Here is a 20,622-nt window from a genome sequence, read left to right as displayed (position 1 = left end):
TATTCACTTCACCTGTCAGTGGTCATAATGTCATAATCTCTGATCTGTGAATCTAGGCTATATTAAATGTAGGCTATAATTTCAAAATCCAGTTTTGAGTCTCTATTGATCAAAGGGCTAAACTACATAACTTATACCTTGGTGACACAGCAAGATTTATGACCGCATATTTTTGGACATGTACACAATGACACATGCTTCTCACATAACCTTTATTGAACTAATGATCAAAAATGACGATGGGTTCATTTGTAGATTTCCTCACGGATAGTCAAATCACTCCAGTCACAATACCAGGTATTGACCAGCAGATGTCACTATAGAGAGCATGTATCGAACACATCGAGGCTTCAAATGGTTCAATGCTTCGGAAAGCTTGGTTTCCCCCATCACTGGTATCTCAACTCCTTAATTGAATCAATAATTGGCCTAATCAGAGATTCATACACATTTTAAATCACTGTAGACATCAGGTTGAATATAAAAGTATATTGGGTATCCAAATTCTCCAACTTATCAGTTATTACAATTTTAAAATTAAAGCAAATTAGCTCAATTAAGGTTTAAGTAAATTGATGGTGGATCAAAAATCAGCAGAACACCAGGTCCCCAGGAGCAGGATTGGGAACCACAAACCTACATACTCACCAGACATGTCACCCATTGAGCACATTTGGGATGCTCTGGATTTACATGCATGACTTTTCCAATGCCAGCCAATATCCATTTGCTTCACCCAGCCTTTGAAGAGGAGTAGGACAACATTGCACAGGACATTCAACAGACTGATCAGCTCGACACAAAGGAGATGTCACAGCATGAGGCAAATGGTCACACCCGATATGGGTTTTCTGATCCACACACCTACCCCTTTAAGTACTGTGACCAACAGATACAGATCTGTACTCCCAGTCAAGGGTAAGCCATATATTTAATGGACTAGTTTCCTTAACTAGAATTCTATAAACTTCAGAATTCTTGAATTTGGGGTTTACATTTGTTTAGTGTAAGACTATGAAAATCCCAGGACTACCGGCACCAAAAAGAGGTTCTAAATATTAAGAACCTTTCAAGTTCGGCATCAATCACAAGCTCAGCTGGTCACTTGCACTCAGACCATAACCTTTCAGTTAAAGGATCTTCATAAATGGGACTAATTTTGTAGCAGAAGGCCCCAGGCCCATGGTCAGTTTCAGATACAACACTCTAAAAGAGCCTTGTGAACCATTGTAACAGATGTGGTTCTCACACCCTGTGCTGGAGTGACCGTGTCTGCAGGTTTCATTTCCTCAGAGCACTAAATTGCTTCCCAGGGAAAATTGTACTTCAGTTTATAATTCAGGTGTTAATTGATAGGTGGATTGTGTAAATTAGTATCCATTTAAACAGAAAACACAATGACAATATTTTTTTTGTCTACGCATTTTACTTATAAAAAATACAAAATTTAGAAAGTTTCCATAGGAACACAATGTAAATGTAATCCCATCTCTTTCACATCCATTTTTAAAAACATAACAAACTGGCTTCTCAACATTAAAAGTTAAAAATAAAAAAAGGCAAGTTTTGTATGCAAGGGCCCTAGAAGCGATTTCTGCATGGAAGACAAGATCAGTGTATTTAAATAAGTAGCAGCCATACTCCTTTCCAGAAAAACTTGCTCTACGACATCCTAAGGCTGTGCTACACATGCCCAAGAGTCACCACCTATTCATCATCTGCAGAAAGATGCACCCCCCTCCCACAGACTCCCCCACCCACCACCTCCTGCAACCAGTGAATCGTGGAAGAAAGTAAAAATAAATTAATCTTAAAGCATGCACTCTAGTTTGAGTCACCTTTATCCTCTATGGCGCCCCAAGGAAGTCCCACAGAAGACAAGTTTTAACTTCCAGGAATTAATCTGATCTTTCATACAGAAAGCACAGTATTGCATACAGTTTGCCATCAACCCGACTGGTCCCTAATGCCACCCCAGGTAAGCCGACGCTGCAGCGCTCCAATGCTGGTGCTGGTTAGAGCACGCGAGTGGAGCAGGAGGACGCAGGCAGCTCCACCCCACTCTCCCAGGCACAGCAGGAGGGCAGAGTGCTGGGGCACAGCTCCCCCAAAGGCAGAGTCAAGCCCTGCTCCCGGACCTGCTGCATCAGTTGCCTGGAGACAAAAATAACGGGAAAGTTAAGGGAGAAGATGCCGTGCCACCTGCACACTCCAGTCAGTGGTAGTGAATGCCAGGGTCTTATCCTTTAACCCTGGGACTACATCCAAAACATGCCACACTGGACAAAAATAGTCACAAATCTAGCAGGCATCTGTGTGCAAATTTATACACATCAAGCCGTGATCCGAAGTTAAAGTTTTCTTCACTGCAACACTGAACAAGTTAGTGTTCATAGAGATTACCCTGGTAATTGTGTACATGTTCAAAGCTACAGATCAGTGGTTACAGCAGGCAAGCCAGCTTGGTTGAAGGAGTTACAATAGACCAAGACTCACCATGCAGGCCTGGACATCACATAGTGGATGTCTGGTTTCTGGAAGCCATTGAAGGTGGAAGAAGCTGCCACAGTGTAGGCACCCATGTTCTCAAACAGCATCCAGTCCCCAACCTGCAGCTCTGGCATGTCACACAGCTCCACAATGCGGTCCAGGCCATCGCAGGTCGGGCCCCAGATGCTGCAGGAGTAGAACTTCTCATCTGGCTTGGGTTTCTGGAAACCCAAAGAGAGGGTTATTATAACATTGCTAGGACAAAGGACACATCACAAGTTGAAAGTCAGTGAGCAGGTCATCTGCAAGTCAAAGGCTAAACAAAACCTTTTAAGTCAACCCAAATAAAAGGTCAACTTTTTGATCCACCAAGGAACTGCTGAATGTTCCCTGTTGGACAGAAACATCACGCTAGGTTTGAGCAAACTGGCAAGCAAGAGAATTTAGATCACATAAGTAAAAAGTCACCTTGTGCAGCATGGGCAGGACATGAGCATGGTCATAAAGGATGCAGTTGAAGGAGCCATAAACTCCATCGTTGACGTAATACATCAGGGTCCTGTCGTTTGTGCCATCGTCTTCATCTGTGGAAGAGGAGGGAGGGAAGCCAATGAGAGAAGCACCTCGCCTCAGACTGCTAGGTTGTGCATTGTGTTCCTAGGCTTTAGGAGTCTTAGGGGATTAGGATTGTAGTGGAGGAGGGCCCTCCAAGATCTATGCTGGAGACCCACCCTCCTGACCCCAAACAAACACCCGCTGCCCCTTTCCCTACTCACCATCAGAGGCAGACTGTTCCTTCATCACCACCTTCTTAGCAATTATGTTGACCGCCAGGGTGTAGGCCGACGCCACATAGTAGCGCCCCGGCTCTGCGATCACCTGCACGCCAGAGTCCACTGGGAAGTACTTGTCCAGGGCAAGGTTGATCACAGCAGTGATCTGAGGGAAGGAATAACCGTGAGCGTGGGCTTTTACGTGACCATATACCAAAATAGCCGTTCTAAAAATAAGTGCAGCAGAAGCGCCAACAACTTCTGCCCATTGTCAGTGACCGCCTACTACGATTTCCACTGCTTTCCGTGTGAACTTTGCAGTTCAAAATCCTACTGGAGCTTCAGATGTTCAATTACAATGTTGCAACCTCTTAAGACACCGAGCTGAACCCATAAGATCACATTTCCTTGAGGCGATGTGGGCGGAACTCACCTCTTCAAACTTCAGCTTCACATCCTCTGACCCGGGGAACCCCCCACCGATGTCCAGGAGTGTCATGTTGAACCCGAGTTCCTCCTGAAATAAAAACTATCCTTTAGAAAAGCAGATGCACAAATCATGAATTAACATGTTTAACAAATTCTAGAAAGCCGTGATGTCGCAGAGGAGACTTACCCCCATATCAAAGACACAGCGAGCATCAGAAATGGCCTGGGAGTACGTCTCAGGGTCAGTGCAGCCACTCCCAACATGGAAGCTGAATTGAAGGGAAAACAAAATTGGTCAACTATGAACCACACAGGTCTACTTGGGACAACTACTGCCATAGCACCTCACCAGAGGATAGTGAAGAAAAGCTGCTACATTTAATCCTTAAGTTATCCGTACTCCTAATGCAGGTTACACAGATGGATTAGCACTAGGTCTTGTCTATGTAGTGCAGGACTAGTGCCAATCCAGCCCTGTGAAACAGCCAGGCAGACTCACCTCACACCAATGATGTCCACCCCCAGCTCCTTCGCCCTCTCCAGCAGCAACCGGGAAGACTTCAGCGTCGCTCCAAACTTCACACTCAGACGGCACACGGCTTTGGAGTCATCGGTTGCAATCCGGAGAACGAGCCTGGAGAATGAGCAAAAAGGACAGGTTTAGAGCCAACTGAGTTTAAGGAAAGGGCCGAGGCTTGTATTAAATCACAGCACACTGAGAAGTATAAAAGGAAAAGCAAGGAGAAAACCTGGAAGATCCTTACTTTGCATTGCTATGGCTGCGTGCCACTTTCATCAGTTCCACTTCGCTGTCAAAGGTCATTTTCTGGACACCGTGGGCCGCTGCATATTTGATCTGGGACACCTGTTTGCAGGGGTTGGCATAGATGATGCGTTCTGGGGCGACACCAATGCTCTGCACCAGCTGAATCTCATTCTGTGGGGAGAAAGTGATGTCGTCAGTGATGTTTACTGGAGGATCCCCTTTACTGGGATCAGTCACTGGAGCAAACTGCTCATCTTTCAAAACCAACTCCACTAACTAAAAAAAGACTGACCCATCCAATTTACAGGCCAGAACTGGAGAACATTTTGATTAACCCCCTCCCAAAAACACTGCCAGTACCACAGCAGGAACTGGCAATGTGCGATTAAGCAGGCGTCTGAGCTCTGCTGTTGCAGTTCCAGTCTGGGGCCACAGTATTGCCACACATACCTTGCTGGCACAGTCGAAGCCGGCTCCCAGGGTGGCGAGGGTGCGGACGACGGTCTTGCTGTCATTGCACTTGACGGCGTAGAAGGGGGTGATGCGTGGCAGGGCTCGGGCCCAGCGCAGGTGCTTCTTCAAGATGTCCCCCAGGTCTGCCACATAAAAGGCATCCTTGTCATCCTAGGAACAGGAGGGCAGGGTGTTAGCTGGGGGTGTCAGGCACACACGGGGAGCTACACAAAAAAAAAAAAAAAAAAAACAGGGCCCGGGCTGCCTTACCGATGTGGACACCTCATTAATCTTCTGCTCCACGATGTCTCTGGCACTGAAGCCCTCATCCAGGAAAGTGAGGTCGAACTCGGCAGGGCTGTAGCTGTTCATTTTCTTTAATGCTTGATTTAATCAAGTCACTGGAGAAGCTATGTAAAACTGTAGAAGGGAGGGAGAAGTGGGGGGTTAAATAAGATTATACACTGGGCAGGGTATTTTGACATCCCATTAGCAACCTTTCCACTAAAGCACTGCTTTATTGACTATAGATTAGGGAACGAACTGCACTTGAGTTTATAACCTTAAATATGAACAGTATTGGTTAACTTATGTGCAAACCATACAGTCTACATAAACTACTAGATCAACCCTTTGCAATACAAGTAAACTTCTACATTAGTTTTAAAAGGACAAATTACAATATACCAAGATCGCCATCTATATCTAAAGCACGGGGTCGGCAATTGGAGCTCGGCACTCGGGAGACTCAGAGCTTAGGCCCTCGCCGAGGTTAAATGATCGAGTTAGGATCTCAATCGTGTGTATTTAACTTTAAATCAAACCCTAACCAAGGTCGCCCAGCAGGAGTGCGTGTGAAAGACTTACATGAATAAGAAAGAGATGGGATCGTCACAGAGCTGCGATCAGCTTTACAGCCAAGGAGGTTCGCCCTTGAAATTGAACACTTTCAGATAAAAGGCAAAATCCGGGCCTTCCAAGAAGCCGTTATGTGCTTTACTGAAGCGAGTATTCTGCAAAAGAAAAACGCATGCAATCAAACAAATCGCAAAAAACATTGTGATCGTGTTAAACATGACTGGGAAGGTTTAATTAACCCCACATGACGAGCGACAGTGCAATAACGTACAGACTAGCCTTGTGACAGTGCGCGCAATACCGCCGATTTCACCGCAGCGCAACCCGCGCTTATGCGCTGCCAGTAATGGCATGTGCGATTTAAATTACTCCCACTTGAAGATACTGAAGTCATGCATGCGAGTGTCCTGAAGTATATTATAAATGGGAGGGGGGGTGTAAAAAATGTATATTGGCCTAATAGCCTCTCTCTCTACAGAATGAATGGAGTCTCTGAACCGCACTGAACCGGCGAGATCAAGTCCCGCCTACAAGGCCTGAGGACATACAACGGCCAATGACGAGGCAAGCGGGCTCTCAACCCGGCTGATTGACGCGAGACGGAGCCAATGGGAAGACACGGATAGAGCACGCGCGCCTATCAGCACGCAGTCCCGTCTGCACCGCTAACACGAGCGGCTCCGCTCCGCTCAGCCCGGCTCCGCTTCCTTCACATGTCGACGTACAGGCACGGATGTGTAAAAAGCCCAATTTCAAAATTAAAACAGTTTTGGCGAAAGCGAAGATCTTTACATAGAGCTTAAATTCTCAAATACTAAAGCTCACTAAATATATATAATACACACACAATATAATTAATAGAAATCTATAAACCATCCGCTACATTCAGAAAACGTATTACAGATAATATAATTAGGTTGAAAAACTGGAAGATCAGCAAGAGATTCAGCAGGACCCGACGGGGGCTTTGTGAGCCACAGACACGCGTTTCTCCCAGAAGCCACGTCCTGGGTCGAGCCATTCAGAGCTCTACCCAATAACAATAATGACATAAAACACTTGTAAATTAAATGATGAATGATTACCTTAAAAAGCATTTACGAAGATTTTGTCCATTAGACCAGAATTCTTGAAATGAAATAAACCTGCACCCCCGTCCCCTCTAGCCTCTCTATGCGACTGACTGAAGTGAATACGCAGCCGGCGCCGCAGCCCGGGGTATTTATATCCTGCTGGTTTCCGTGACAACACACCAGCTGGAACCGGCCGAGGAACCGGTTTGGTCTCGCGCGGGCCACGCTCCCGGGGAGAGGGGGGACTCGCCTCATTGTGACGTCATCCGCTGCTGAAACCCCAAAAGAGGCGGGACTGAGAGAGAACATGGAGTGCCGGGCTTGACGCAGGACGACACATATGCAATTTTCTGTAACTGCTAACCCAGGTGTGACGCCTTCTTGGTGAAGTCACCCCTTTGCCTGGCAAATGCCATGCCCAAGTTTTCATACAGTGCAATTCAACAGCTGCTTGCATAATAAACTGCTGGCATGGGTTTTGACATAAGACGCTGCCCTTCCTTGGAAAAAAGCGATAGTTTCTAACTGAAAGAAGGCTGCACAGAGCTGTTGCCAGGGATTCTGAGGCTATTGTTCTGTGGTCAGCTTGGTGGCCACGAATGCCCATGTCTGTCTGCTGTGCCTGGCTGCACGGAACCAGTGAAGTGAATTTTGCCCTTCCGTTTTTCCCCTCCGGTGTTCATTAAATGGGTGCTACACAAAGTACTCTAACACATTAGAAGTGAATGTTCCAGTCTGGTGAAAAAGTATTTAACACGTACAAATTATATGATCTAACATGAATCAGTAAAGGATGTTAAACCCTTCTTTGCATAATTGTGTTTCTGTATGTGTATTATTATTATATCATTATTATTTTTGCATTTAACCGTTACATTGCTGTTTTTACTGCAAGAATTACAGATATCATCTTTTTTTATATACACAAAATACCTCAGAGTCATATCCCAACGATCCTGAGATCTCACACATCGTTACCCCAACCCTAGCCCAACACACAGCCTAACCCAAGCCTGAGCCTGAAACTTAATTTAAATCCAAATTTTATCCAGGGCCAGGGTTGGGGTTAGCCTATCCTGTTAACCTACACTTAAATTAGTGGTAGGGTTGTGTTTCTACTGGTTACACCAAGATGAGATGAGTGGCAGATTGGGTGTAGCTTCAGAGTTTGCTGTTGGCTAGAGCTGGGGTTGTGGTGGTTGTCAGTATTGGGGGAGGTACCTTTAAGGTTGAGTATAGCAGTGCAAAAGTGTTGAGACTTGCCACTCGTCCCATTTTAGGGAAGAAACAAAAGTACTTGCTTCCAATGTCCTTTGTCTGATCTCATGTTTAAGGAGTCACATGGTTAATGAAAACACTACCAGGACTTTAAACAACAGTGTTGTAGACTCAACACACTTTTACAAGTGGAGTGATGAGTGTTGGGGAATGGCACACGTTCAGCTTGTGTGTAACACTGAAAAAATGTCCTTCACATGACATGATTTGTGTTCACCCAGGGGCAATACAACGTGGTTGTAAAACCAACAAAGCACAATGAGAAGAAAATGTACTTTTGTTCAGACAGGTCTGTGGTAGTAACACATATTAACAGGTCAGAAAAAATCCCATAATCATGTCACTGTTTTTAGTTTGAACTAAAAAAAAAAATGTGTTGTTTCTGTCATTCACGCATTGCAGCGATCATGATTATGATCTTATGATTTTCATGAATATTCACTGTAGTATTATATAACTATTGCAAGCTACTTCAGCAATAACAAATAATAACACAAAGTGAAAGGAATTACAACAGCACAATATGATTTGTGAGAGTCATATGGTTTTCCATGACGTTTCCCATCCAGATTTTCCTTAAGCAGTTCCGATTTATTCCATCCCCAATGCCATCTCATCAGCACAAACGCTCCTCTGTTCCTTTTACGAAAGATTAAAAATAAATATATAAATAACCCACCCACAGCCCACAGACAAAGGCGCTCTCCTTAAGGGACTGACCTAGACAGGCTTGATTTGTGAGGAAGTGCTGTCCCTGTGTCTCCACAGTCAGATGGCGTCTGGATCTTCCATATTAATCCACTCGGTAACACAAGGTGGACACAGATGGAGATCAACAGGCACACAGATTACCAGAAGACCAGAAGTGGTGCACTATTGGCTTTCCCGATGCTAAAGAAGCAAATCAACAAATAGTACCAGCAGTGTGCCACAAACAACAACAACAACATTATCAATCTCACCCCAATTGTTGTTTTAGTATAATCTTCTTCATGATTTTACCCATGTCCTGTACAGATGCGGCTGCTAAAAAACAGGTTATGATTCATCCATTTGCCTGTTACTTCTATTCAAAGCAGGGTTTTGCAATTCTGTATTATTTACATACCCATTCATGCATGTATTATGATTTATTTATTTATTTTTACTGGAGGGATTGTGGGTAAAGTGCCTCTTACCTCACTGCTGATGAGGTCACCCTGCTGTTTAAGAGCAGTAGAGATGATTGAATGAATGGTTGTTTTCCTAGTATGGGGTCTAACTGTTGTAACTGTTGTCTTTTAACTCATGCAGTCTTGTAGGTCTTATGAGTTACAGAGCTTGTGCTGTTTGTTATAACCTTGTTCATTCCTTTCCTTTGTGTCTTGGGACTTATCCAGGATTCCAGCTGGGGCAGACCAATGACCTTGTCAGGTAGCAGTCCTTGTGTTTCCCTGCACAGGTAAATAAAGGATATGTGGTGCTGGGGATTTTGGAACCAGACAGCTAACAGTTCCGCTTGGCGGGTAATATCCACAACAGGGGGGTGAGAAGCTGCTTCTGCATAAACACAGGCGTTATTTCAGGTAAACACATGATAAAAAAAGGAAATGATCAACAAGATATGCTTAGGAAAATCTGATGACATTCTTCCCTTTGATATGGCTCTGTTCTCCAATCCACAAGTAAACAGTTCAGCAGAGATACTGAAACTATAACGTGAACACCAGGGCTGGTTTCCAGTACTCCCCAGGTCTCAGAGACTGATTGATTGGAGGCATTATTAGGATAAGAAGTCAGATTGCCTGTTTTCCAGGTCCTAATCAGCCCCCTGCACTGAGGACTAGACCTGTCCCGCCATGTGTGTGTCTGTGAGTGTGCGTGTGAATATGTGTGTGCTTGTGTTTGTGTGAACGCAAAACAAATTTTCAGTCAGTGGTGTCAAATGCCATAGACAATGTTTAATTTCACACTTGGTTTTCATTGTTGATCTCTAATAACCTGGTTGTGTAAGATAAACACAAAGCAGAGATAATTCAGAGCTGGGAATATTTGAAACCCCTTTTTTCATGCTTTTATGTTTCATTCGAATAACCCTGTCATGGGATGATGGGAGTTTGAAACATTTTTTTACGTGAAGATTACATTAATAGCTCTGCATTCCCGTTCTCTCCTCGCCTCATTATCCCCCATCTTCCGAAGCAAAACCCGCCTTCACACATACAAATCTAAGGCAGCATTTCTCTCATGGAGTTTTTGTTTCTTCTTATTATTGTTTCAGGAAAGTCCCTGACGTTAACAGTAGAAGCTGCAAAAATCAGTTTTCCAACATCCAGAAAATAAACAGTGGCGGGTCTGTGAGGGGAGACAAAGGCCCGATCTGCACAGTGGCGAACAGGGAGATAAAGATCGTATTCGCATTATGCACTTCATATTTGTGTCAAACAGGAAATATTTAGAATGCTTATTATAGTCAACAAGGTTACCAGGCCTCCCAATCCCGTCAGTGGTGCGCGTCACACGACACCGTACATTAAACAGAAAACACAGGCGAGCCACATGCCTTCAGCTTTTTTTTTTCTTCTTCTTGGAGAGGGATTCATTGGGAAAGTCTAAAGGTGCCAGAAACAATACCAGTATGGCAGACAGACAGTGGTCACAGGGCAGGAGATTCAGTGAGCCCTTTTAAACCGTTCTGTGCTGGACTACACTGAGGCCCTCCAGGACAACAGCAGAATTCACCTGCATCTCTGTCCTTGGTGGACACAGTGAGAAGATCTGCAGCTCCTCCCTGGCCTTGACCGGTACTGACCCCGGAGAAGAACCATGGTAGAATCACGTGACTGCTCCTTTAAGCTGTCTTTAGCGAATACTTTCTTACGGCTTTTGTTTACTTGTGCTTGTTTAGTTCTCTGTTTTTGCAGTTTTAAGTTTCTTTCTTGCCACTGTGCTCTTTCTTTCTGTATGGCTACCCATTCCTTTGTTTCATGTGCATTTTTCAATAAGATCTATATTGTGGTTATGGCCAGTGAGCAGTATTGTAATGTCTGTGGACAGAGGTCACACTCTGGGGACTCCAGGACACCGAAAGGCCTGACAACAGAAAGTTTCTATGACAACAGAAAGCCTTAACAACTCAAAACTATGCAGTGCACACACTGTACTTTTAAGCATTTAAAAATATACACTGTGATCTAGTTATTCGTTAACTTTGTAAGTCACCTTTGTAAGATGCCTACCCAAGAAAGAGTAATAAGTAATAATAATAACATTTCTTGTAGTTTGCCTGATATCCTGCTGTTTTCTTTTACTTGCATCCCCCCCCCCACTAACCCCCGCCCCAAAACAGCACATAGGTGAAAGTCCATGAACAAGGTTGCTTCCTCTCTGGAGGGGTGAGGTTGGAGCCAGTCTTGCATGTGTTGTGTCCACAGTTAGTCATGTTGTATGTTTTAATTTCTTTTTCTGTAAATAAGCTAAGGAGTTTGTGTGCTGATCTGAGATGGCTAGGGGCATGTTCTGTGTCAGTGGTCAGTGTACTTTTCAAGAACACCGTGGTATGAATGGATGACGGAACACAGTTTTAGCTGACTTTGACCCCACCTGATGCTTACTGTGACTCTCGATTTTTGTTTTAAATCCATGAAGGTGCTCTGTGACCATGTGTTGTTGTGAAGGGCGCTATATTGAACACAAAGTGATTGATTGACTAAAAGCACAGCACTGGGCACTGCACTAAGCATGTCAACACGGCCATTGGAAGACTGTTTCCTAAAGCAAACCTAACTAGCTCAGACCAGCGCAATTCGCAGTTGCAGGTGTGTCAACAAGCTGCCAAAGATGCGACACGGGCCAGGCTGCACACCCCGGGGATTAGAAGAGCAGCCTTCACCAACACTTAAGCTATCTGCCAGTCTCCAGGAATCAGTAAGAAATAGATGTCGGGTTGACGTCAGCCCTGCCCCTGTTCTGAGCGTGGCCCGGCCGCTCAGCTGCTCTCTGTGTCCTCCAGGGCTCCTGGCTCACGTGCGGCCTGTGTGTTTACTCCAACACCTCCTCCTCAGCCCTTCCTCTGGCACCGTGTCGGCAGGCAGAGGGATGCAGCTGCACTGGGATGGGCTGCGAGGCCGGGATTGGCTCTCCATGTTCAAAGTGATGGATGTTGTCATTGTGTTTTTTGTACTGGTAGTAGTAGTCATAGTTGAAGGTGTTCAATCTCTTTAATCCAGCTCTGGCACTTGTTTTAATTGTGGATGGATTCCATTTATTTTTCTTACTTGTGTGCAAAACCAACGAAGACAAACATCAACACACATCTCAAAGCCACTGTGAACAGATACCCAGGCACAGCCACTGCTGCAGCTCAGGGTATAGGCCTGACTGCAGGGCCATTTACACAAGGTCACCCTGATTCTTTATTTTCAAGGATTTTGATGCCCTTATCACAGACCATTTCGACAGGCTGTTGATTGCGCCACTTTTTCACAGAGGTTTGTTATAGGGAAGGTGGTGGGTGTTAGAACATTTTACAAATTCTCTCAAGACTCCTGAAATGTAGTACTTGTACTAAATATACTGTATCAGCTGCTCAGACCTTACATTGATCACATATTCCCTGCTACCTTTAGAGAGTTCACAACATCCTGTCATTTATAAAGGTCTTGGTTTGTTTGGTTTTCTTCAGGGTAGAAAAACAGAAAGTCACTAAAAAACATCAGCCAATTGCTGTCAGGCTCGGCGTAGCTGAAAGTTTGTTTTTTTAAACCCTTGTCACGCTGCTGCAATCCGAGACATCTAATTCAGCATCACTCAGACTCTAATCTGCACCTGACCCACATTTCTTTTCTTTCTTTTTTTTTTCTTTTCGCAGCCACATGACCACAAGGCAGATGGACTGTCCTTCAGACCTGCTATCCCCAAGTGTTTGTATTCTGTATTTCCAAGGGAAGGGCAGGACAGATAAGGGAATATATAGCTGTGGAATGCAGACTGTGAGATACAGGAGGAACTAACTAGCTAGCTAACTTTCTAAATAATGAAATAAAAGCATATATCCTTTAATTAATAGTGATCATCACTGTACTGAATGAGTGAAGCTGATGACTGACACTTCATATCAAGCTTTAAAAGTTATGATTATAAATACATACTGATCTATAAAGTGTTAGTGTGTGTGTGTATCTATCTATATCTGTATCTTCCTTCCTTCATTTGAACATGAATGTGACACTGTAATGAAAGGGTACCTCAGCTTCAGTTCCACTAATCTCCAGCGAGCTGCTGTGGACCCGTAGGTACCGATTCAGCACAGTAGACTGGCAATGGAGAGCTCTGGGGCAGCAGCAGCAACATTACAAATGTGGCCTGATTTAGCCCAGGCAGCTCTTGATATCATTCTCTCTCTCTCTCTCTCTTTGTCCCTATGTCCCCCCCTCTCTTTCTCTATCCCCGCCCCTCTCTCTCTGACTCAGCACCTCTCAACCTCACAGCTCTCCCAAACGAAGTGCCACATGTCCCACTCGATCAATCACCTGGAGCTCTCCCTCTCAATTACTTAATCGATGTGGTTAATTGATCAATTAGATAGGTGTAAAACAGGGTTTAAAGGTATTTTACACTTTGTGTCTTTAAAGATTCTTTTGATTTAAGGGTCCACTGCCTGAAACATAATTCACAGCCTGTGGAGCGGTATTTAATTATCCCAGTTAATCAGGTAATCAGACCACTTAAGTTCCTGGGAGCTAGACTGAAACAGGAACCAGAAGATGCTGTGGCCTTATTGGAGACCCCAGACCCAGGTTACTGTACAGGCTCACATACTGGCAACTGTCTATATGGCATCAGGGCAACACCACTCCAGCACAGTGCAGTCAAGCCCAGTCATGTGGAGTTTATAAGTCTCTCTGAATCCTCATTAGCAAATTAAGTGTGCAGGGCTGTGCTATGTCTGTGTCTGTGCTGTGCTATACTGTTCTTTGTTCCAGGACCAAAGTTCTGCAGCCCATGTCTATACAAAAGCCAACACTCACCCCAAGTGACCTAGAATAAGCCAGTCACATTTCAGAACATAAATCAGGGCCCTTAGCTTAGCACACTGACATCCCGGATTCCCTCATACAGGCTCTGTGCCAGGAAGAGGCTTTCTTATTTTATTTTTTTTTAAATACAGACACTTTCTGCTTCCTTCACAGCACGGGCCATTCCTGCCATGTATCTATAAAACAGAACCAGGAGACAAAAAAACAACAGAACAAAACAGATTTATTTCTTTACCATCATTACCTTGTCTTTCACAGGCTTCCTCTCTAAAGAAAAAGAAAAAACAGAATCGCTTCCGGAATCCACTTCAAAGGCACAGCTGTCCCACTGGGTGAGTCACACTCTGGGGCCCTAAACAGTTTTGCACATGCTTTGTCATTAAACTTTCCACACAAATCCTTCACCTTCACCATGTTTATGTTTACGCAGTGGCATTGGAGGGAACAGACACTACTGTTAACAATACCTAGTGTAGCCCAGTTTATCAGTCTGTTGCTCTGTGTCAACTTTGCGAGGGGCTTTAAACCAGACAAAAATTGAGTGATTATGGTGACATCACCCCCTCTGAACTTGACAGAGCATTCCAGACCCCGTGTCACAGTCCTGTGTTTGTCACCCTGGTGGCGGGGCTGTGCAGGTCTGAGACGGGGGTGCAAATTCCAGAGGGGATCTGACCACTCAGGCTGCAGATACATGGGTGATATTGGTGGAAGCCACTGTGTCACTGTGGAGAATGAGAAGCAAAGCAGCAGCCCAACCACCAATTGCTCTTCTTCTTCTGATAGATTCAAGTCATTCAGTTGATACCTGTGTTTAGGGTCATCCTGCAGGTAAATGCCACACAGACTCCAGAATTGTCAAGTTTCTGATGTTTTTAAAAGAGCTTTAATAATCCTTTGTAGGCTTCATACAGCATTAGTAGGAGCATCTAGACGTCCTCAGTGCACATAGAGCAGAGACAGCATGTGGAAAAGGACCTGTGGAAACACTTTCGTTCGTTTCTAGTTTGGTGGAAAGTGTGTGTATCTCTACAGAAGCTTGTGGGCGACAAAAGGAAAAACTGAGACAATACCACACAGTGGCGGTTAAAGCCATTCTGCAGACATAATGTATATTTTAATAACCTCAAAGCCTCTGAGAGACCATGGATGACTGACATTTAAGCAGCATGGAACCCGTGATGCAGGAAGACGACGTTATATTATTACAATTCAACATGCTTTCTAATAATTTTAAAGGCTGTGCTGCTGACTGCCAAAACCCACAAATCTTGAAATGCTGTCAAATAAATAATTAATTTTGAAAGAGTGAAACTCTGTGGTTTTATTAAACCTATTGTATCCAGGTTGTACTCAGGTTGTTCATAAATTTCAGGTGTAGCTTCTAAGTGTGTCTTCAGGGCAAGGTTCATTCTAACCCTACTATTGAAAGTTTACCAAAGTCATTTCGCAACTTAAACCATTTTCTTTCCATGGTTTTCTTGTGTGTGTACTTGGCTTTGCCCTGGTTTCCCATCCTATCCTATACTTCTCCACTCTTTACCACAGTTTTACTCTGCTCTCGTACAGGTTACTATGGGTTTTATCATGGTTATACTACAGTCAACTTTGAAACGTCATTGCTTTATGGCTCTTTCCACAGTCTGCATGGCAGGAAGCATGAAATGATGGTGCCATTTATTACTATTTTCCTGATGTGTCTTTACCCTCTGTGGACCCAGGCACTCTTCACAGGACCAGTCTGTGCTTCAGCGTCACGTTTCACAAGGCTGGCCGTCTCTGTGCTGCCTGCACACTGAACTCACAGCACCTCCAGCCCTTTAAAGTACACAAGGGTTTCAATGTCAAAGCTCTGCCTGAACTATAACCACCTGACACCACACCTCACAGATGTCTCCTTAGAAACCATTATAACCACAAACATACTGTTTTACACCACATGAAATCTGATTAAATGGCCTCTTTTTACATGTATGGGTTTATTTCAAAATCACAGTGTACAGTAGCACTACAAAGATTCCACTTAGGGAGACACAGTAGAGGCCAGTGCTCCGAGAATTTGTCTCTGCAGAGGTCTGTGGAATAAACCACCTGACTCCCGACAGAACCGACCCTACTTATTCTCAACTAAACCCAAAACTTCCATATTACCAGCTGTTCCCTCTTTTGTGAAGCTCAGATAAATTAAAAGTGACTGTCAGCATATTTCTACAACAGCTCCTTGTTGTTCGCCTCTGAGAGCCTGGTGTGAGCAGACAAAGAAGGGACACAGGAGCCTGGCCGAGGGAAGCTTGCGGAGAATGCCTTTCTTGTTTTGGGTGCAGAGCCGTCATGTGTTGGTGTAAAGATGCAAATGAGCTGAATGGTTTTAATGCTGATTAATAACTGACTCAATCACAATGTTACATAAACTAAATTCCCTGCACCAGAAACTGAATGACGTGCATAAATGTAATTTTGTGATTATATACTCACGGTAATGTAAATTTGAGTCATGTGCATTAAATAAACTGAGCTGTAAGTAAAACCATGCTTCTCTTGGTACTATGAGTGAACTCTGGAGTCATGCAATTCAATTTACAATAACGTGTGGCGAAGTGATTATAGATAGATGCAACTGCTGTGATTGAATGTATGCTACAAACAGCTGATCAGCGGTTCGAGTCATGAACAGCACCTAGAGTGTGCTAATCACTCAGTACATCATTCTAGTGGGAACATTTACTTTTATTATTTTCTTTATATTCATCATATTTTTAATGGTTTCATGTCATTAATTCCATTTTGTCTATAAAGCAATAATCAGTTTGTATTTACTCCTTTTTAGAGGCTACTTTAATTATTAGTTTCCTGGAGTTGTATTACAGCTACTGCCTTTAGGATATTCAATCAGCTAAAACAGTATAATGGCTGTGTGTTTTGGGGCACAGGTATTAGGTTGAGGACTTAAATCAATGTCTTAAATCTGCTGCCTGACGAATACTGACCAGCACCAATTAACTCATCAAACACTTAAACAACAGTAACAAACTCAGGCCTGTGTTCATTATTATGCATGTGGTAAATCGATTTTGAATAACTGTTTTTTAACGATATGTAATCACTTCTGATAGATTGCAACCTATTGTCTGTCTGAACTTATAAAAAGGCTTCTCCAACTCACATCCTTAGTTATTTTCATCACTTCATGTGAGAGAAGAGCTCTGGGTTAACCTGCATTTATTTTTTTATAATAAACTTGTTACATCTTCATCGGTGTATCCTGAGAATTTCTAACACCGTAAAACAAGTGATCAGTGCTGTGTGCCCCTGTCCCGGCACTCACAATCCCATGCTTCTCCTTCAAGCTGGAACCGAGACATGTCTCTTGGGGAAAATGTCAAACAAACAAAATGTAATCTGACCTGGCTGCCTCTGGGGCTGTTTACTCAACAAAGTTCAGAAAAAGACAAGCAAACTGAACTTGTGTCTGCCCTGTAAGACCCAGAACCCCAGACACCAGCCTATTACAGACCGGGACAGAGTCAGGCTGAACTGGATCCCTGCAGAAATTCTCTAGCCAGCTCCCACCCAATAATAATAAAAAAAAAACCTCTGACGTAACCCCCTCGTCCCATCTTTCCATTGTGTTTCTTTTTCTTTTTTGATCTTTTCTTCTCTTTTTCACACACGCTAAAATGTAGCGGGGGGGGAACGTTAGACAGCGGACTGTGTTATCCTTTTTTCCAGGAATTAATCGTCCCCTCATAACAGCCGCCGCGCTCTCTGCTTACAAATCAGCGTCACTTGGCTCTTTGAAGCAGTCCTGCGGGTGAGGCTGACAGCAGGAGACGGGCTCAGGGCTGCCGGGCTGTGTAAACGGGCCTATTGACAGCCGCAGTGGGAAAGGATTATTCTGTAAAAGCAGCTCCTTTTGTGCTGGCTAACCAAACCAGCGCCGGCCCAGGCTTTTCTTCTGGCGTTTTCTAGACTCCTTCTAACCCATCCTTTCTCATTTAGCCTGCTCTTCCTCAGCAAACCGTACTTGCCAGCTCCTCATCACCCTCGTCTTCGAGGCCGTTGCCACTAAAGAGGTGACAGTGACCACATACTTATGAGCTTGAACACAATCTGATCTTAATCACTTTTCAGTCCCTTTGACTTCCCTGTCTCTCTGAAAGTCACACCAGTGTGAGCAGGTCAGCTGGTACAGGAACAGGCCTCTCTCTGTAGCCCATTGCCTAGTTACCATGGAAATGACTCAGAGCGCAGAAGTTTTTGGAAAGAAAGAATACAAAATACATGGCAGCTGTGGTGTAGAAACAGCCAGCTCTGAAAGGAACGGGTCTTTATTACAGCTAGTTACGAAGAGCGATACGGAAAAGCTGTCAGACTCAAATGCTTTAGAGTATTTTATGTCCATTCCAAAGAAATACGCTAATATAATTCTGCAGCCAAAGATAATACATGGTGAAATTAATTATTAAATATATATATTCCTGTTGGTGTAATGCTTTTACTAGCATTTTGTCAAAAACACATTGATTGTTATGTTTTTATTACAATTCGCATAGTTCTTTAAATTGTAGGTGGTCTCCACGGATACCCACGAAACACATAAACAAACAAACAAACAAACAAGCAAAAGTTTTTATCCAAACCAAGGTGCTGTGAACTAGTGTAAAAGACAGCACAGAGGTCCCTTACACCACTCCTTCCTGCCTTGTAGTCGTGGACAGATTGCCACATTGTCTATTAAGAAATACATGTGAGTATCTATTATGTAAGACAGGCAGGAATGTAACTGAAATGTTGAATGAAAAAAAAAAAAAAGAGCATTCTTCAAAATAATGCTGGGACATACCTTTCAACCTCCACATGTCTGAGCACATCTGGGTCTGTGTAGGAGCAGGAAACCCTGGTGTCAAGACTCCTGTGTGCAGACTGATACCAGACCGGACACTTAATGCATGCAGGGGCTGGCAAGAGGTGTGAAATGAGAGGAGTGCTGCTGGCAGAAAACATGCATTCCTTCTGGGAACAAAAAGTCTGAGATTTGACCGTTTTGAGAGTTAGAGTACAGAGCAGCGTTGCGTAACGACGGCACAGGAGCACAAAACTGCAAACAAACACTTCATTCATGTTTACTACAGTGAAAGAAAAACATGTAAGTCAACAATCCTTGGTACACAGTTACAACAATAATAATCAATCTGGCAGGAAAACAGGTAAAACCATGTATATGTCTTTGAAAGAGCCAGCAGATAAAAATACTGGAAATTAACTTTCAGAATCAACACAATCTCATTTCAGTACATTATATAGTCATCATACAGACACAAACACACACACAGACACACAGACACACAAAAACACAAAACAGTGTTAGGTTGCCAATGCAAAAAAAAAAAAAAAAGGCTATATTTGCATTTGTGCCAAGAGGGAGCTGACCGGCTCCAACACAGCCCTTCCTTGCTGTCTGCAGTTTTCCCAGCTGCAGTGATTCCGGGATTCTTATGCACTAAATTGAACCCGAAGGCCTTGTGTCAGGAAGGCCTTGTCACACAAGCCGCTTTGATCTCTCACGACCGCACGCCACGAGCACGGCCCTCAACAACTGCCCAGCACAGTGTGGAGGATACTGCCGCAATGGCGTAATGCAATGTCGATTTGTTGTTTTCCATTAATATGTTTGGTGGTCAGAAAGATTTTTTTTTTTTTTTTTAAAAGATGTACTACCTGTGATCTTAAAAGTATAATTACATAGAAATTAGATTAACAGGGAGTGGTAGGTAGGCAGGGCTGTTAAGAATGTGCCGATTCATTTTTTATTTGTGAAACGCACACAAAAAACTAAAACAAACAAAGGTGTTGGGAAAATAAAAGTAGGGAGAGGTCACCTTTGGACAACCATTCCTTATGTAAGAGGATGTGAATGATGAAACTCCAAATCAAAAGCAGGTGACAGGGCAATGAAGAATAACGCTGCTGGATTAACAAAAAAAACCACTGAATCCCAATGTAAGCTGCTGACATACATGGCAACGCATCAGAGAAGTGCTTTAGGTGAGCAGCGCTGCACAACACTTGAGTCGGTGACATCATTCTCGCTCCAGTGATTACAGCAGTAAAACTCGTTAATGGAATTCCGATGAAATGTTCGTGTTAAGCACCAAAGCAGTGTGTTGTTATGTGTAATATGTAATGTGGAACGTACAGTGTAACAATGTAAAGGTAAAAGCAGGGGCAGCTCAGCCTATGAATTCACACCCCAGCAACCCTGTCTTTTTGTTTCCTATATTAAGTCATTCGGGCCTTTTAGCCCACATTACAAATCTGTTGCCATCTGTATTTATCCTTCTTCCACCTCCAAAAAATTAATCAACAAAAGCAACGTTAAGCCCTTCCTGTTGTTATTGCTATGTGGCACTGGGGAAGCCCACCTGTGGCTGGGATAGGTGACATTAATTGGTACAGCGCTGGCCAGCGACAGCTACACTACTGCG

At 43.7% G+C, this 20,622-nt stretch overlaps 1 protein-coding gene and 2 long non-coding RNA genes across 5 annotated transcripts; 1 reads left to right on the top strand and 2 right to left on the bottom strand.

Moving 5' to 3' along the window:
- Positions 1-1,406: 1,406 nt before the first annotated feature.
- odc1 (ornithine decarboxylase 1) lies at positions 1,407-7,004 on the bottom strand. The gene is made up of 12 exons (XM_066698444.1): positions 6,855-7,004; positions 5,779-5,924; positions 5,182-5,331; positions 4,909-5,082; positions 4,457-4,629; positions 4,192-4,326; positions 3,880-3,961; positions 3,697-3,780; positions 3,267-3,429; positions 2,959-3,074; positions 2,497-2,711; positions 1,407-2,154 (listed from the first exon to the last, which is right to left on the bottom strand). The coding sequence occupies exons 3-12, from the start codon at positions 5,281-5,283 to the stop codon at positions 2,016-2,018; spliced, it is 1,383 nt and encodes a 460-aa protein (XP_066554541.1). The 5' UTR covers positions 5,284-5,331; positions 5,779-5,924; positions 6,855-7,004; the 3' UTR covers positions 1,407-2,015.
- A 3,655-nt stretch (positions 7,005-10,659) lies between these two features.
- LOC136740315 (uncharacterized) lies at positions 10,660-16,898 on the top strand. 2 transcript variants are annotated; one of them, XR_010813256.1, is made up of 3 exons: positions 10,660-10,928; positions 14,396-14,469; positions 16,355-16,898. It is a non-coding gene; the product is annotated as an uncharacterized LOC136740315 (long non-coding RNA). The 2 variants fall into 2 exon arrangements; XR_010813205.1 differs by lacking the exon at positions 16,355-16,898 and adding an exon at positions 14,776-15,443.
- Positions 14,344-19,142, bottom strand: LOC136740159 (uncharacterized). 2 transcript variants are annotated; one of them, XR_010813102.1, is made up of 3 exons: positions 18,981-19,142; positions 15,844-15,955; positions 14,344-15,115 (listed from the first exon to the last, which is right to left on the bottom strand). It is a non-coding gene; the product is annotated as an uncharacterized LOC136740159 (long non-coding RNA). The 2 variants fall into 2 exon arrangements; XR_010813071.1 differs by having other exon boundaries at positions 14,344-15,955.
- Positions 19,143-20,622: the final 1,480 nt, after the last annotated feature.

Source organism: Amia ocellicauda, chromosome 1 (assembly GCF_036373705.1).
Source record: "Amia ocellicauda isolate fAmiCal2 chromosome 1, fAmiCal2.hap1, whole genome shotgun sequence".
Taxonomy (NCBI): Eukaryota; Metazoa; Chordata; class Actinopteri; order Amiiformes; family Amiidae; genus Amia; species Amia ocellicauda.
This window is presented reverse-complemented; position numbering and strand designations above follow the sequence as displayed.